Source organism: Manis javanica, chromosome 2 (genome assembly GCF_040802235.1).
Source record: "Manis javanica isolate MJ-LG chromosome 2, MJ_LKY, whole genome shotgun sequence".
Classification (NCBI taxonomy): domain Eukaryota; kingdom Metazoa; phylum Chordata; class Mammalia; order Pholidota; family Manidae; genus Manis; species Manis javanica.
This window is the reverse complement of record NC_133157.1, coordinates 103,137,708-103,155,499: the sequence shown is the minus strand read 5'-3', so window position 1 is coordinate 103,155,499 and position 17,792 is coordinate 103,137,708. Positions and strand designations below refer to the sequence as shown.

The following is a 17,792-nucleotide window of genomic DNA, read 5'->3' as shown; positions in this document are numbered from 1 at the left end:
AAGGGTCCTTACATGTAAAGCACTTAGAACAGTATTTGATAAAGAAAAGCTATCCTTCATTACATTTTATAGATTTCCATGTTGTATTCCTTCCTCATGACCTTTGCTCTCTGGTTCTATTTTCATGACTATTTAAAGACTGGTGACATGCTTGTTCTATTGGAGGTCTTCTTTTAAAGAACTGTGGGAGATTGGGGATAAAACATGTATGAAAGCTCAGGCATTTGTATTGGGAACTCAACTGAATTTCTTGTATAAACGACCGCTTCTTTCGTCTAGTTTGACCCTCTTGGCTTTCCATTCGTTTCGCCTCAACACGCATGCGCAGAAGTCTGGTGCCCTTTCTCCTCGCGCTTCTTCACCCCTCACAATGGCCGCTCGCGGTGTGGGCCTGTTCACCCGTTTACCCCTATTTGCTCAGAGAAGTCAAGTCCTGCGTCCTGTGCAAAGGTTTTCTACTTGCCCAGGAACTGTGGCCGCAGACGTCAGGAGAGAGGAGCAGTCCTCAGGAAACCTGGAGACAGGTGATGGCGCTGTGTCCTCAGTTTGCTGAGCGGCCGGTACCCACCGCGGGCGCGGGGAGGAGAAAGAGTGGGACCGCGGGCGAACGCGTGGCCCGTGGAGACCGCCAGGGAACCTTCGGCCAGAGGGTGCCGCTGTGGCCCGCCCTCCTCTGACCTTGCTAGGGGATCCTAGGGCTGCCCCTCTTGCTCCTGGTGGTGGTGGCATGTGTGACGTTTCTTTCTTCGGTGGCTTCTGTGTGTGATAATGAATTTGTTTTAAGTCTTAGTGAAGTTCGCCAAGAACATAATTTGCTAGTATTTTACAATTTGGCAAAATAATGTTCCCAATTGTAATAGTGATGCCACACGTCAGTCAGTTCACGTTTCCAAATGCATCTTGATACTCAAAAGTTGTTGGTACTGGCGGAAGGCTTTTTATGAATAACAGATTTTCTGGCTCCCAAATGTAGGGTTCAGTTTATGAAGTTAGTGTCGTTTACTTTATTCTTTTGTCCATTTTGAGCAAAATCAATCTGGTAACAGGTTGCATCCACAGTGGAGCAGGCTGTTGTCCGACAGATGTTTTAAATTTGTATGCTGCTTTGTGTATTGAGAAGCCCACTGTCCTTGAACCGCTCTCTGGCTCCAAGAGTTGTGTGTGCCCCTTGTTCACTATTATAAAAAACACTTGAGCAAGAAATGTATCACTGCCTCCATTTTAAAGATGTAGAAAGAGGCTCAAAGAGCTAAATAAATTGTGTAAGGTCACATAGCTGAGCTAATTTAGACCTCGTGTCAAGCTATTAAACAAAAGGTATTGATATCTACCATTTCTTGGGGCTATAGTTTAAGAGATGAAATTATTTCTGGGAGCAGGTCTAAAGTAAGCTAAACAAGTAAAATATTTCCCCTAAAATGAATATTAGGATTGCTTTCCTCATCAGTCTGTATAAACAAAGACTGACTCACATTGACAAGGAGTGAGAAAAGTTACTTAACATGACATTTCATTGAAATACTGACTGGTTTGTATTTAGTAGCTTTTAAAAATTCTAAAGTTGCTCTGCCAAAGAAGCTATTGCAATTTAGCATCCATACAGTGGTTTAAATTTGAGAGTATTTTCATATGCTCTTTGAGAAACAAAGCTCTGTGAAGTAACTAGATATGGAAGGGGGAATTGTTAATACTGAATTTTATAGGTGAATAAACAGCCCAGTCCAAGGGGAACAGCTAGTTCAAACAATCAACTATTGAGTGGCAAAGATAAGAATAAAACCTTCTGATTCCCCCAGGGCTATTCTTGTCACTTAGTAGAGCTGTTTTTTTCTTAGGTAATGTGTTTCATTTTGTAAAATTAGGATAATATAACTAGCTAAATATAAAGGGATTCCTAAGGAGCCTAACAAGTAGCATAATCTTCACTGAAAGTTTTTTTCCATTTTTAAAAGAAGGAAAAATGTTCTCCATTTTTATGCATATATATTATTTATATATTTATGCATGTTTTAAGCATATAATTTTGTAATTGGAAGGAACTTGAGAAATACCTATTTTGGTTTTTCACTCTGTAAGAACTCAACACTAAACATTCCTCGTAACATTTTCTATTAACACACTATTTAATAAATTGGTCAGTTCCATTTTTTGGTCAGGCTCTAATGGTTGAAAAATGTTTTCATCTACTAATTTCCCATTTCCATGTTAGTCTTAGTTTTGACATAGCTTTCATATGAGTAGTGGAAAAAACCCTGATTTAACAATAAGAATATGGAGTGTATTACTCAGGACTTTGGTGCAGGTGGCAGAAATGAACTCAAATGAGCTTAAGTGGGAAAGGGAGGATATACCAACCCATGTAACCAAACTCCAGAAAGACAGAGCTGCTTTAAAGTCCACGGATGCTTGTGGTCATTGTGAGGTATTGTTTTCCTCAGTTCTTGTTTGGTGACCTCATTACAAATTCTTCTGCACAGGGGTGTTGATGGTGGGGGTGTGGCCATCAGCAGCTCCATGTGCACATGCTTGTAGCCTTCTCCAAAAGGCAAGAGTGAAATAAATCTTTTAGCTGAATTTGAAAAGTTCTAAGAAAGAGCTTTTGATTGATCACAACCCTGCCCTTTGGACAAGAGGGGCTGTCCAAAATAGTCTGATAATCTTGTCCCATCTGATGGAGTGACGGCAAGTGTGCCAGGTACGATACCTGGTAGGATAGCCCCACCACAACCAAACAGAGTAGTTCTCTACAGGCAGGGCTGTGTTGTTCCCAGAACCAGCGGGGAGTGAGGGTGATGGCAGGCAACTAGACAGTAGCTAATCTCTACAGGAGGCTACACGGCTTTTTAGATGGTTGACTCTGTGTAGTTTTTTCTCCAGCAATCTGCTGTCTGTCTCAAAGATGTGGAAGAGAGTGTATATGTGAAGGTGCTTGGAAGACTGTAAAGTGCTGCTCAAGTAGGAAGTTCTCTCTTAGATTTGAAGACAGCTCGCAGGTTCTCAGTAGCTTCTTTTTCCAGGCTATAACTCTCCACTTTAACTACATGATTCTCTATCAGTTTCTAGGCCTTTTATCACTCCGCTCTGGTTGCTCTCTGGTTCATTAATCTCTCTCATATCCATTATGTCCAGAGCAGAACATACACTCCATATGTGGCATGACCAGTAAATTGTAGAGAAGTGACTGCTCTTGCCCCCCGAATTTGGATTTTTATGAACATTTGTTTTAATAAAGTCTGAAATTTTATATATATATATATATATATATTTTGGTATCATTAATATACAATTATATGAGCAACATTGTCATTACTAGATTCCCCCCATTAGCAGGCCCACTGCATACCCATTACAGTCACTGTCCATCAGTGTAGTAAGATGCTATAGAATCACTACTTGTCCTCTCTGTGCTATACTGCCTCCCTCCCCACCCCCACACTATGTGTACTAATCATAATGCCCCTTTATCCCCTTATCCCTCCCTTCCCACCCATCCTCCCCAGTCCCTTTCCCTTTGGTAACTGTTAGTCCATTCTTGGGTTCTGTGGGTCTGCTCCTGTTTTGTTCCTTCAGTTTTTCTTTGTTCTTACACTCCACAGATGAGTGAAATCATTTGGTACTTGTCTTTTTCCACCTGGCTTATTTCGCTGAGCATAATACCCTCTAGCTCTATCCATATTGTTGCAAATGGTAGGATTAGTTTTCTTCTTATGGCCGAATAATATTCCATTATGTATATGTACCACATCTTTGTCCATTCATCTACTGATGGACACTTAGGTTATTTCCATTTCTTGGCTATTGTAAATAGTGCTGTGATAAACATAGGGGTGCATATGTCTTTTGCAAACTGGGCTCCTGCATTCTTAGGATAAATTCCTAGAAGTGGAATTCCTGGGTCAAATGGTATTTCTATTTTGAGTTTTTTGAGGAACCTCCATACTGCTTTCCATAATGGTTGAACTAATTTACATTCCCACTAGCAGTATAGGAGGGTTCCTCTTTCTCCACATCCTTGCCAACATTTGTTGTTTGTGTTTTGGATGTTGGTCTTTCCAAGTGGTGTGAGGTGTTATCTCATTGTGGTTTTAATTTGCATTTCTCTGATGATTAGCAATGTGGAGCATCTTTTCATGTGCCTGTTGGCCATTTGAATTTCTTTTTTGGAGAAGTGTCTGTTCAGATCCTCCTCCCATTTTTTAATTGGATTATTCGCTTTTTGTTTGTTGAGGTGTGTGAGCTCTTTGTATATTTTGGATGTCAACCCCTTATCAGATATGTCATTTACGAATATATTCTCCCGTACTGTAGGATGCCTTTGTGTTCTACTGCTGGTGTCCTTTGCTGTACAGAAGCTTTTTAGTTTAATATAGTCTCACTTCTTCATTTTTGCTTTTGTTTCCTTTGCCTTGGAGATATGAAGAAGTTGTTCATGTTTATATTCAATAGAGTTTTGCCTATGTTTTCTTCCAACAGTTCTATGGTTTCATGACTTACATTCAGGTCTTTGATCCATTTCGAGTTTACTTTTGTGTATGGAGTTAGACAGTAATCCAGTTTCATTCTTTTACATGTAGCTGTCCAGTTTTGCCAACACCAGCTGTTGAAGAGGCTCTCATTTCCCAATTGTACATCCATGGCTCCTTTATCATGTATTAATTGACCATGTATGCTTGGGTTAATATCTGGACTCTCTGTTCTGTTCCACTGGTCTATGGGTCTGTTCTTGTGCGAGTACCAAATTGTCTTGATTACTGTGGTTTGTAGTAGTGTTGAAGTCAGGGAGCTTAATCCCCCCAGCTTTATTCTTCCTTCTCAGGATTGCTTTGGTTATTTGGGGTCTTTTGTGGTTCCATATGAATTTTAGAATTATTTGCTCTAGTTCATTAAAGAATCCTGTTGGAATTTTGATAGGGATTGCATTGAATCTGTAGATTGCTTTAGGCAGGATAGCCAATTTGACAATATTAATTCTTCCTACCCAAAAGCGTAGGATGAATTTCCATTTATTAGTGTCCTCTTTAATTTCTCTTAAGAGTGTCTTGTAGTTGTCAGGGTATAGGTCTTTCACTTCCTTGGTTAGGTTTATTCCTAGGTATTTTATTCTTTTTGATGGAATTGTGAATGGAATTGTTTTCCTAATTTCTCTTCCTGCTAGTTCATCGTTAGTGTATAGGAATGCAACAGATTTCTGTGTGTTAATTTTGTATCCTGCAACTTTGCTGAATGCAGATATTAGTTCTAGTAGTTTTGGAGTGGATTCTTTAGGGTTTTTTATGTACAATATCATGTCATCTGCAAACAGGAACAGTTTAACTTCTTCCTTACCAATCTGGATGCCTTTTATTACTTTGTGTTGTCTGATTGCCATGGCTAGGACCTCCAGTACTATGTTGAATAAAAGTGGGGAGAGTGGGCATCCTTGTCTTGTTCCTGATCTTAGAGGAAAAGCTTTCAGCTTCTCGCTGTTAAGTATGATGTTGGCTGTGGGTTTATCAAATATGGCCTTTATTATGTTGAGGTACTTGCCCTCTATACCCATTTTGTTGAGAGTTTTTATCATGAATGGATGTTGAATTTTGTCAAATGCTTTTTCAGCATCTATGGAAATGCTCATGTGATTTTTGTCCTCCTTTTTGTTGATGTGGTGTATGATGTTGATGGACTTTCTAATGTTGTACCATCATTGCACCCCAGTGATGAATTCCACTTGATCATGGTGTATGATCCTCTTCATGTATTTTTGAATTCAGTTTTCTATTATTTTGTTGAGTTTTTTTGCATCTATGTTCATCAGGGATATTGGTCTGTAGTTTTCTTTTTTTTGTGGTGTCTTTGCCTGGTTTTGGTATTGGAGTGATGCTGGCTTCATAGAATGAGTTTGGAAGTATTCCCTCCTCTTCTATTTTTTGGGAAACTTGAAAGAGAATGGGTATTATGTCTTCTCTAAATGTCTGATGAAATTCAGTGGTGAATCCATCTGGTTCAGAGGTTTTGTTCTTGGGTAGTTTTTGATTACTGATTCAATTTCATTGCTAGTTATTGGTGTGTTTGTATTTTCTGTTTCTTCCTGGGTCAGTCTTGGAAGGTTGTATTTTTTTAGGAAGTTGTTCATTCCTTCTAGGTTATCCAGTTTGTTAGCATAGATTTTCATAGTATTCTTTAATAATTATTTGTATTTCTGTGGTGTCTCGCTGGATTTTTCCTTTCTCATTTCTGATTCTGTTTATGTGTGTAGGTTCTCTTTTTTTCTTAATAAGTCTGGCTAGGGGTTTATCTATTTTATTTTCTCTAAGAACCAGCTCTTGGTTTTATTAATTTTTTCTTCTGTTTTATTCTTCTGAGTTTTATTTATTTCTTCTCTTATCTTTATTATGTCCCTTCTTCTGCTGACTTTGGGCCTCATTTGTTCTTCTTTTCCCAGTTTCAGTAATTGTGAATTTAGACTATTCATTTGGGATTGTCCTTATGTTTTTAAATAGGCCTGGATTGCTATATACTTTCCTCTTCGAACTGCCTTTGCTCCATCCCACAGAAGTTGAGGCATTGTGCTGTCATTTTCATTTGTCTCCATATAAAGCTTGATCTCTGTTTTAATTTGGTCATTGATCCATTGATTATTTAGGAGCGTGTTGTTAAGCCTCTGTGTGTTTGTGAGCCTTTTTTGTTTTCTTTGTACAACTTATTTCTAGTTTTATATCTTTGTGATCTAAGAAGTCGGTTGTACAATTTCAGTCTTTTTGAATTTACTGAGGCTCTTTTTGTGGGCTAGTATGTGGTCTATTCTGGAAAATGTTCCATGTGTACTTGAGAAGAATGTGTAATCCTGTGGCTTTTGGGTGTAGAGTTCTGTAGATGTCTGTTATGTCCATCTGTTTTAATGTGTCGTTCAGTGTCTGTGTGTCTTTGCTTACTTTCTGTGTGGTTGATCTGTCCTTTGGAGTGAGTGGTGTGTTGATGTCTAAAATGAATGCATTGCATTCTGTTTCCCCCTTTAATTCTGTTAGTATTTGTTTTACATATGTAGGTTCTCCTGTGTTGGGTATGTAGATGGTTATATCTTCTTGTTGTACTAACCCCTTTATAATTACATAATGTCCTTCTTTGTCTCTTGCTACTTTCCTTGTTTTCAAGTCTATTTTGTCTGATACAAGTACTGCAATACCTGCTTTTTTCTCCATATTGTTTGCATGAAATATCTTTTTCCATCCCTTCACTTTTAGTCTGTGTATGTCTTTAGTTTTGAGGTGAATCTCTTGTAGGCAGCATATAGATGGGTCTTGCTTTTTTATCCATTCTATTACTCATTGTCTTTTGATTGTTGCATTCAGTCCATATACATTTAGGGTGATTGTCAGTAGATAAGTACTTATTGCCATTGCAGGCTTTGGATTCATGGTTATTAAAGGTTTAAGGGAAGCTTCTTTACTATCTAACCATCTAACTTAACTCAGCTTCTTTACTATCTAACCGTCTAACTTAAGTCACTTATTACGCTATTATAAACACAGTCTTTATTTTTGTCCTTTTTCTTCCTCCTCCACTCTATATGTTAGGTGTTTTATTCTGTCCTCTTTGCATTTCCCTTGACTGAGTTTGTGGATAGCTGATTTCATTTTACCTTTAGTTAGTATTTGGTTGGTCTACTTTCTTTGCTGTGGTTTTATTTTCTCTGGTGACAGCTGTTTAGCTTTTGGAATATTTTCATCTAGAGCAGTTCCTTTAAAATACATTGTAGAGATGGTTTGTGGGGGGTACATTCCCTCAACTTTTGCTTATCTGGGAATTGTTTAATCCTTCCTTCAAATTTAAATTATAATCTTGCTGGTTACAGTGTTCTTGGTTCGAGGCCCTTCTGTTTCATTGCATTGAATATATCATGCTATTTTCTTCTGGCCTGTAAGGTTTCTTCTGAGAAGTCTGATGATAGCCTGATGGGTTTTCCTTTGTAGGTGATCTTTTTTCTCTGTCTGGCTGCTTTTAGTACTCTGTCCTTGTCTTTGATCTTTGCCATTTTAATTATTATATGTCTTGGTGTTGTCTTCCTTGGGTCCCTTGTGTTGGGTGACCTGTGGACTTTCATGGTCTGAGAGACTATTTCCTTACCCAGATTGGAGAAGTTTTCAGCAACTATTTCTTCAAAGACACTTTGTAGCCATTTTTCTCTTCTTCTTCTGGTACCCCTATAATGCAAATATTGTTGCATTTGGATTGGTCACACAGTTCTCTTAATATTCTTTCATTCTTAGATATCCTTTTCTCTCTCTCTGTCTCAGCTTCTCTGTATTCCTGTTTTCTGATTTCTATTCCATTTACAGTCTCTTTCACCTCATCCAGTCTGCTCTTAAATCGTTCCATTGTTTGTTTCATTTCTGTTATCTCCCTACTGAATTCATCCCTTATCTCTTGAATATTTCTCTGTAGCTTCCTCAGCATGCTTATGACTTTTATTTTGAATGCTTTTTCAGGAACATTGGTGATTTCAGTCTCATCAAACCCTCTCTCTGGTGTTTGAGGGATTTTGGACTAAACAAGGTTCTTCTGCCTTTTCATGGTGATGAGAGTAGTTGCCGGCAAGTGGTGCATATGTCAGCTGGGAGAATAAAGTCCCTTCCTGCTTGCCGGTCTCTTTGCCTGTCTCTGCTGTCTGTGCCAGTTTACCGCACTCAGGGAGCAGCCTTTGGGTTAATCCCCTAAGCTACTGTAGGCAGGGTGGCCTTTGAGAAGGCCTAGGACAATGGTGGGGGTTGTAGGCCAGCAGCACATGTTCTGCTACAAGAGTAAAGCCCTTTTGTGCTTCCCGGTCTCCGCACCCATCTCCTCTGTCTGTGCTGATCAACCACACTCAGGGAGCAGCCTCTGGGTTAATCCCCTGAGCTGCTGTGGGCGGGGTGGCCCTCAGGATGGCTTATGGCACTGGCGGGGGTCACAGGCAAGTGGTGAGTTTTCTGCTGCAAGAACCAACCCCCTTTCTGCCTCCTGGACTCTGTGCCAGTCTCCGCTGTCTGTGCTGGTCAACCGCACACAGGGAGCAGCCTCTGGGTCTCAAGTGGTTAGCTGCACACAAGGAGAAGCCTCTGTGCTAAGCTGTGTGGTTGCTGTAGGCAGGGCTTCTCCCTGGCTGTTCTGCAGCAATGGTGGGTCAGCCAGTTTGCTTGCAGCATCAGTGGGGGTGAAGGAACAGCAGGCTGCTTATTGCCATGAGGGGATTTGGAGCTGCATTGCCACCCAGGGGTTAGGGCACCTGGAGTTCCTTAAAGTTTCCTGCCTGCTGGACTGAGTGTGCCAGGACAATTTTTTCCACCTGTTAAACCCTTGTCCCTTTAAAGACTTTTAAAGCACCCACTTTTCTTTTGTCCCAGGGCAGCTGGCTGTGGGAACTTGTTGGTAGTCTCAATCTCGGACCTTGCTTTTCCTCTCTTCCAATATCCAGTGCACCATGCAATGTGTGTCTGTGCTCCCGGGGCAGACCACCAGGGCTAGTTATTTAGCAGTTCTGTGCTTCCACCCGCTTCCCACTCTGATTCCCTTCCTCCTGCCAGTGAGCTGGGGTTGGGGGGTTACTTGGGTCCTACTGGGTCACAGCTTTGTATTCTACCCTTTTCTGTGAGATGTTGGGCTCTTGCAGATGTAGCCTGGCTCGTGTACAGTATCTTCCAGTCATTCTTTTAGGAATAGTTGTATTTGCTGTATTTTCAAAATATATATGGTTTTGGGAGGAGATTTCCACCACCCTACTCATGCCGCCATCTTGAGAATCCAGTCTGAAATTTTATGTATTATATATATATATATATATTTGTTGTCTCCTTACCCTCATCCCAGATGTTAAGACATTCCTTTGACTCATTGTGAACTTTCTTCAAATCAAACTTTAGGCCTCTTTTATACAGCTAATGCTGGGTTAATTTTTCTCACTATCATGTGCTTGTGTCTTTGTTGTTTTTAATTCTAAATTCAGGACGGTATTTAGTCTTATTTTTTTGTGTTGGTTTATGCTTACCAGATGACACTATGAAGAGCATTGGCAGATTTTGAGTCTGTCATTAAATATTAGCACTTACTAGTTTTTACCTTCAACTTTGTGTCATTTGTAGATTGATAAGCCTTTGTGAGATAATAAACTTAAACCACCTAAACTTTTTGTCCCCTCCTTCACCACCATCATGTCCATATCATTCTTACCTACTGTTTGTTGTTCAAGGCCAGAGCTGTTAATGCTTTAAATTCTACCTGTCTCATCTCCTTGAGCAGAATTCTCCATCTTTTATCAAATTTCTGTATTTCATTCTCAAATTTAGTCTCTCCTCTTCCCCAGGAATCTTACTGCAGGCATATACTTGCATAAAAGTGGTATTTGCATACAGACAATATTACATTATTGTTGGTAATAGTGAAAAAAGGTAAACCACCTCAGTACTTATCAGTAGCAGATGAGCTAAACTATGATTAATATGCAAGAATACTTAACATAGTTACTTAATGAGGTAAATATATACTGACTTGGAAAGATATCCCCAATGTCTTAAATTTTTTAAAGTGTATAATAAAAAAGAATGTGTAATATGATTTCAGTAATGTCAATTGTGTAAAAAAAATTAAAAAGGCTTATCTATGGAGAAGTGCAAACATATATGTTTATATAAGCCTTGAAAATGTCTGGAAAGGTACACACCAAACTTAATGGTTGGGTATTAGAGGGAGAGAACTGGGGAAGGATTTATACTTTATAAAATTTAGCAGTTTGACTTTACTTTCACGATAAGCAGTTGGACAGAAGTCTAGACTCAGTAAAAATCGGAGACAAGATGTATATGGTGATTACAACTGAAAAGTGGGTGAGATGGTCTAGGCAGACCCTATACCATTAATAAGTAAGGAAATAGGGACTAATTGGAAGGTCTCTCAGTAGATTGAGATCAAAGTGAATAATAATAGTCCCGGTACTCAATATGGAAGACAGATATTCTCCCATATTGAAAAGTAAATGCGACACTGTGAATTAGATTCGTTCTGGTAATACAGGGTGCTGTGGAGTTTAAACTTGATCTTGAATGCACTAGGGAAGCTATTGAAGAGTTTTAAGCCGGAAAGTCAAAGAATAAGGCTTTTAAAAACAGACTGTTTTATGAAGATCACTTTGGCAGCAGTGTACAGAGTGGCTTGAGAAAGAAAAGACTTGAGTGTATGAGACCAGCTTAGAAATCAGGTTATTGCAGTGATAGAGGCCTTGAAATGAGAGACTGATGTTAAAGGGGTGCATCAGAACAGAGATGTGGACACATATTTACAAGAAATACTTTCAGCATCTAGTACAGTGAATGTAGGAAAGATACCCATGTGTTTGATTAATTGTTAGAAATGTGGAGTAGGTAAGGGCCAATAGTTCTCTGATGTGTCATTAGAGACTTGCCTCTGGGTTGGTGCTACTGAGCAGAATTTAGGGTTCAAAGGGCTTTTGCTGTCATTAACCTACATTTCTCTAATTTTTCCATGAGGATGTCATGAGTTTGCTGTAAATAAGGTACAGTGTATTTGCAATTTTTCCTTGATCCTCACTTTTATAACCTTTGGTAAGAAAATGAGGCCAAGAGCCTTCATTGATTTCCTTCTATCAGCTACATTTTCTATTCTATTTAACCTTTTCGGAACTTTGTTAAGGGTATTGGTGTCAGACATGGTAGTTTATAATCTCCAGAATCCACTATTTGACCTTTAAAAAAAGCCATTTTTTATGGTCAAAAAAAAAAGCCTTTAAAGGTCATTTTAAGCCATTCAAGTAGACGTTAAATATCTTGGAGGAAAAAATGAGTTGCTAACATCAGTGTTGGGCATTAATATCTCTTAGAACTTGAATGCTTTTCTTTTTCTTTATAGTTTTCCTTTCCTTTGTGGTCAGTGGCTTATTAATATTTCATTCTTGATTATCACATCTCTTGTCTTCATTTCCTGTGATTGTAAAACTCCTAACCCCCTGGTTCAGTTTTTAATGAAAAAATTACTGTTTCTTCAGTAAAATTGTCATGAGCTCTTTATGGACAGCAACTAGGTTTTAAATTCTTTGATTTTCTTGAGATACAGAGCACATGATAGTTGGTAATTTATTGTTAATTGTTTGGGTCAGATGAAGGCCCTTGACAAAGTAGAACTGCGATAACTAATACTTTAAAACATTAATCTTCTAAACCCATTGTCTCATTACACTCAGGCTTATAAAAATTTCTTCTAGGCTTTGGAATGTTATAGCTTGCACAGATTTTTGTATGTGTGTATTTGAGAGAGTGTTAAATGAGTGATTTTACTTTCTTGTTTTTGCTTTTACAGTTTCATAGAGCAAGCTCTTTTCAGCTCTGTGCATTTACTATAGTGAATCAAAACAGCAAAAGTGACAGTGTTAATGAGAGTTATAGATGAATGGTAAAGCAAAAATTGGAAGAGTATAGTGTGACCCTTAAAAAGGAAGAGAAGGAAGATGATGAGATTTGGATAATGTTAGTTTTAGTCAGCTATAGAATCTTTATATACTTACCAAATAGGCTTTAAATTTTACATGTGTGTGTGAGAAATGTTTTTGTCTCATTCAAAGGCTCTGAAGACAGGACTCCCAAAAAGAGATTCTCTGAGGTGCAAAAAGAAAGACGAGAACAGGCTCAGCGAACTGTTTTAATACATTGTCCAAATAAATTCAGTGAAAAAAAGTTTCTCAAATATTTATCTCAACATGGACATATTAAGAGTCATTTCTTCTATGAAAGCTTTGTAAGTATTTGAAACACAATCAAACTTAACATTCTTGATCTTGAAGGATAGAGGACCCATTAGTTATTTACAATATGGTAAAGTTAGATTGTCTTTTAGTGTACTACATCTCTTTATCTAAATTTCCTTAATGAGTTTTTTTTTGATATAACAAATCCTTATAACAGTATTACAGAATGCTAAGTAATTTAGATTTAGAACACTTTAAATAGTTCCGTTATCTTAGGGATAAAGGCAAGTGAGAGGGAATTTTTGTTTGCCTTTTAATTTTCTATTTCAGCTTCTTAATTAATTTGACTTTATTAATAGTGTTCTTTTTCTTAATCTTCTTATAATGATTAAAACCAGTGCTTGTGAAGGTTAAAGATGGCGGCATGAGAGGTAAGACAGAGAACTCCTCCCAAAACCACATATAATATGAAAATACAGTTAATGCAACTAATCCTAAAAGAGTAACGGGACAGAAGGCTGTGCCAGACTGCATACATGTGGAGAAAAGTGCAGACCTCACGAAACAGGACTGTACATCAATGATACCTTAATTTAAAATAAATAAATAAAGTGTTGAAGATTAAAAAAATAAATAAAATAAAACCAATGCTTGTGGTAGAAGCATATCATTTGTAAAATTTTTAAATAATTATTTTTAGCATATGGTAATTGTTTTGAAATAGCAACTAAATGCTATATTAAATATATCATTCTGAGATATGTTCTGTTTTTTCTTATGTTTTTGATATAGGGTCTTTATGCTGTTGTAGAATTTTGTCAAAAGGAAAGTGTAGCTTCACTGCAGAATGTCAGTCGTACTCCAAGTGTGGACAGAGAATGTGCAATTCCATTCAGATCGCGTTTCTTCAATTTAAAGCTGAAGAATCCATCAAGCCAGACTTCTGAACAGCCATGTGTACAATGCAGTAATCAGTCGCCTCCTTCAAGCAGGAAACTCTTTGAATTACTTTGTTGTGCAGAAAGTGTAAGTTTATAGGTATACTTACCCAACTTCTCAACTTCCACAACTTAAAATAGTGTGTGTATGACATTATTTTATGTAAGTTCTTATTATAAAATATTCACACAACAGAATATGTTGAGTGAAAAGTGAAAGTTATCTTCCCCACTCCCTGCCCCCATGCCTTATCTGCACTCATGAGTAGAGTGACCACATTCTTCCCAAGTTTTGGACATTTGGACTATTCTGGTTTCCTTTTTCTTGTCAACATAATGATATACAGTTGTACCTGGCATTCTTCTGTAAATTTGAAATACCTTTTTTCTGGTTTTCTCTCTTCTTTCTGCTCTAATACTGTTTATATTAGTTTGGGTTTTTCTTACTCAGACTTGTCAAAGGTTTAGCTAGTTGAGTTGTCCTTCCAAAGAGTCAGTTCTTTGTCTTACCAGAGTACTGTTTTTTGGTTTGATTTCTAATGTACGTTTCCTTTTGTTTTACTTATTTTTCTTGAGCTGATTGCTTGAGTTCATGTATTTTCAATATTATTTCCAAATCTGGTCATTTGAAGCTATGGTTTTTATCTTTAATATTCCAGTGCACAGTTCTAAAACGTGATGACTTGAACACAAGTCTTCTGGTGAATATACAGGATTGTTTTTCTGAGGAACATTTCTTGAAGCATTACTTATTTCTAGTGTTTCTTGCCTTTAACATTGGTTCGTATCTTCCCCCAAATCCATTTAAAACTTCTAGCTTTGTGGTTGTTTTGACCTCTTCTGGAGCATTTTAGTATTTTCATTTTCCCAAAACAATACTTCATACTCCATACTCTTGCTTGAGAAAAGTAGTTTATTTTTATTTATTTTTACTTATTTTTATTTTGTTATCATAAATCTACAATTACATGAAGGACATTATGTTTACTAGGCCCCCCTTCACGAAGTCCCCCCCACATCCCTGTTCATAGTCACTGTCCATCAACATAGTAAGATACTGTAAAATCACTCCCTGTCTTTTCTGTGTTGCACAGCCCTCCCAGTGCCCCCCCCCAACACTATACATGTTAATCGTAATGCCCCCTTTCTTTTTTTCCCACCCTTATCCCTCCCTTCCCACCCATCCTCCCGAGTCCCTTTCCCTTTGGTAACTGTTAGTCCATTCTTGGGTTCTGTGCTTCTGCTGATGTTTTGTTCCTTCAGTTTTCTTTTGTTCTTATACTCCACATATGAGTGAAATCATTTGGTACTTGTCTTTCTCCGCCTGGCTTATTTCACTGAGCATAATACCCTCTAGCTCCATCCATGTTGTTGCGAATGGCAGGATTTGTTTTTTTCTTATGGCTGACTAATATTCCATTGTGTATATGTACCACATCTTTATCCATTCATCTACTGATGGACATTTAGATAGCTTCCGTATTTTGGCTATTGTAAATAGTGCAGTGATAAACATAGGGGTGCATCTGTCTTTTTCAAACTGGAGTGCTGCATTCATGGGGTAAATTCCTAGAAGTGGAATTCCTGGGTCAAATGGTATTTCTATTTTGAGCATTTTGAGGAGCCTCCATACTGCTTTCCACAATGGTTGAACTAATTTACATTCCTACACTGTAGCAGTGTAGGAGGGTTCCCCTTTCTCCACAACCTCGCCAACATTTGTTTGTCTTTTGGATAGTGTGAAATGATATCTCATTGTGGTTTTAATTTGCATTTCTCTGATGACAAGCGATGTGGAGCATCTTTTCATGTGTCTATTAGCCATCTGAATTTCTTCTTTAGAGAACTGTCTATTCAGCTCCTCTGCCCATTTTTTAATCCCATTTATGAATATATTCTCCAATACTGTAGGATGCCTTTTTGTTCTACTGATGGTGTCCTTTGCTGTACAGAAGCTTTTCAGCTTGATATAGTCCCATTTGTTCATTTTTGCATTTGTTTCCCTTGCCCGGGGAGATATATTCAAGAAGAGGTCACTCATGTTTATGTCTAAGAGATTTTTGCCCATGTTTTTTTCTAAGATTTTTATGGTTCATGACTTATATTCAAGTCTTTGATCCATTTTGAATTTACTTTTGTGTATGGGGTTAGACAGTGATCCAGTTTCATTCTCTTACATGTAGCTGTCCAGTTTTGCCAGCACCATCTGTTGAAGAGACTGTCATTTCCCCATTGTATGTCCATAGCCCCTTTATCGAATATTAGTTGACCATATATGTTTGGGTTAATGTTTGTAGTCTCTATTCTGTTCCTTTGGTCTGTGGCTCTGTTCTTGTGCCAGTACCAAATTGTCTTGATTACTATGGCTTTGTAGTAGAGCTTGAAGTTGGGGAGTGAGATCCCCCCCACTTTATTCTTCCTTCTCAGGATTGCTTTAGCTATTTGGGGTCTTTGGTGTTTCCATATGAATTTTTGAACTATTTGTTCCAGTTCATTGAAGAATTTGTTCCAGTTCATTGAAGAATGCTGTTGGTAGTTTGATAGGGATTGTATCGAATCTGTATATTGCTTTGGGCAGGATGGCCATTTTGACGATATTAATTCTTCCTAGCCAGGAGCATGGGATGAGTTTCCATTTGTTAGTGACCTCTTTAATTTCTCTTAAGAGTGTCTTATAGTTTTCAGGGTATAGGTCTTTCACTTCCTTGGTTAGGTTTATTCCTAGGTATTTTATTCTTTTTGATGCTATTGTAAATGGAATTGTCTTCCTGATTTCTCTTTCTATTAGTTTATTGTTAGTGTATAGGAAAGCCACAGATTTCTGTGTGTTAATTTTGTATCCTACAACTTTGCTGAATTCCGATATTAGCTCTTTAGGGTTTTTTATGTACAGTATCATGTCATCTGCAAATAGTGACAGTTTAACTTCTTTACCAATCTGGATTCCTTGTATTTCTTTGTTTTGTCTAATTGCCGTGGCTAGGACCTCCAGTACTATGTTGAATAACAGTGGGGAGAGTGGGCATCCCTGTCTTGTTCCCAATCGCAGAGGAAAAGCTTTCAGCCTCTCGCTGTTCAGTATGATGTTGGCTGTGGGTTTATAATATTTAACCTTTATTCTGTTGAGGTACTTGCCCTCTATACCCATTTTGTTGAGAGGTTTTATCATGAATGGATGTTGAGTTTTATCGAATGCTTTTTCAGCATCTATGGAGATGATCATGTGGTTTTTGTCTTTCTTTTTGTTGATGTAGTGGATGATATTGATCGTTTTTCGAATGTACCATCCTTGCATCCCTGGGATGAATCCTACTTGGTCATGGTGTATGACCCTCTTGATGTATTTTTGAATTTGGTTTGCTAATATTTTGTTGAGTATTTTTGCATCTATGTTCATCAGGGATATTGGTCTGTAGTTTTCTTTTTTGGTGGGGTCTTTGCCTGGTTTTGGTATTAGGGTGATGTTGGCTTCATAGAATGAGTTTAGGAGTATTCTCTCCTTTTTCTATTTTTTGGAAAACTTTAAGGAGAATGGGTATTATGTCTTCTCTGTATGTCTGATAAAATTGTGAGGTAAATCCATCTGGCCCGGAGGTTTTGTTCATTTGGTAGTTTTTTGATTACCACTTCAATTTCTTTGCTGGTAATTGGTCTGTTTAGATTTTCTGTTTCTTTCTGGGTCAGTCTTGGAAGGCTGTATTTTTCTAGGAAGTTGTCCATTTCTCCTAGGTTTCCCAGCTTGTTAGCATATAGGTTTTCATAGTAGTCTCTAATAATTCTTTGTATTTCTATGGGGTCTGTCGTGATTTTTCCTTTCTTGTTTCTGATTCTGTTGATGTGTGTTGACTCTGTTTTCCTCTTAACGTCTGGCTAGAGGCTTATCTATTTTGTTTATTTTCTCGAAGAACCAGCTCTTGGTTTCATTGATTTTTGCTGTTGTTTTATTCTTCTCAATTTTATTTATTTCTTCTCTGATCTTTATTATGTCCCTCCTTCTGCTGACCTTAGGCCTCATTTGTTCTTTTTCCAATTTCAATAATTGTGACATTAGACCATTCATTTGGGATTGTTCTTCCTTCTTTAAATATGCCTGGATTGCTATATACTTTCCTCTTAAGACTGCTTTTGCTGTATCCCACAGTAGTTGG

The 17,792-nt window shown here is 37.9% G+C and overlaps 1 protein-coding gene across 3 annotated transcripts in view; it reads left to right on the top strand.

Moving 5' to 3' along the window:
* Nucleotides 1-305: 305 nt before the first annotated feature.
* The window catches only part of MTPAP (mitochondrial poly(A) polymerase), a 58,078-nt gene continuing 40,591 nt past the window's right edge, over nt 306-17,792 (top strand). For 2 of the 3 annotated variants that reach the window (XM_073229014.1, XM_037027057.1), the window contains exons 1-2: nt 306-524; nt 13,499-13,732. In XM_073229014.1, the coding sequence (XP_073085115.1) occupies nt 321-524; nt 13,499-13,732 (438 nt within the window). In that variant the 5' untranslated portion in view covers nt 306-320. Of the gene's footprint in view, nt 525-12,583; nt 12,757-13,498; nt 13,733-17,792 lie in introns of all 3 variants that reach the window. The other variant, XM_017652265.3, reaches the window with a different exon arrangement.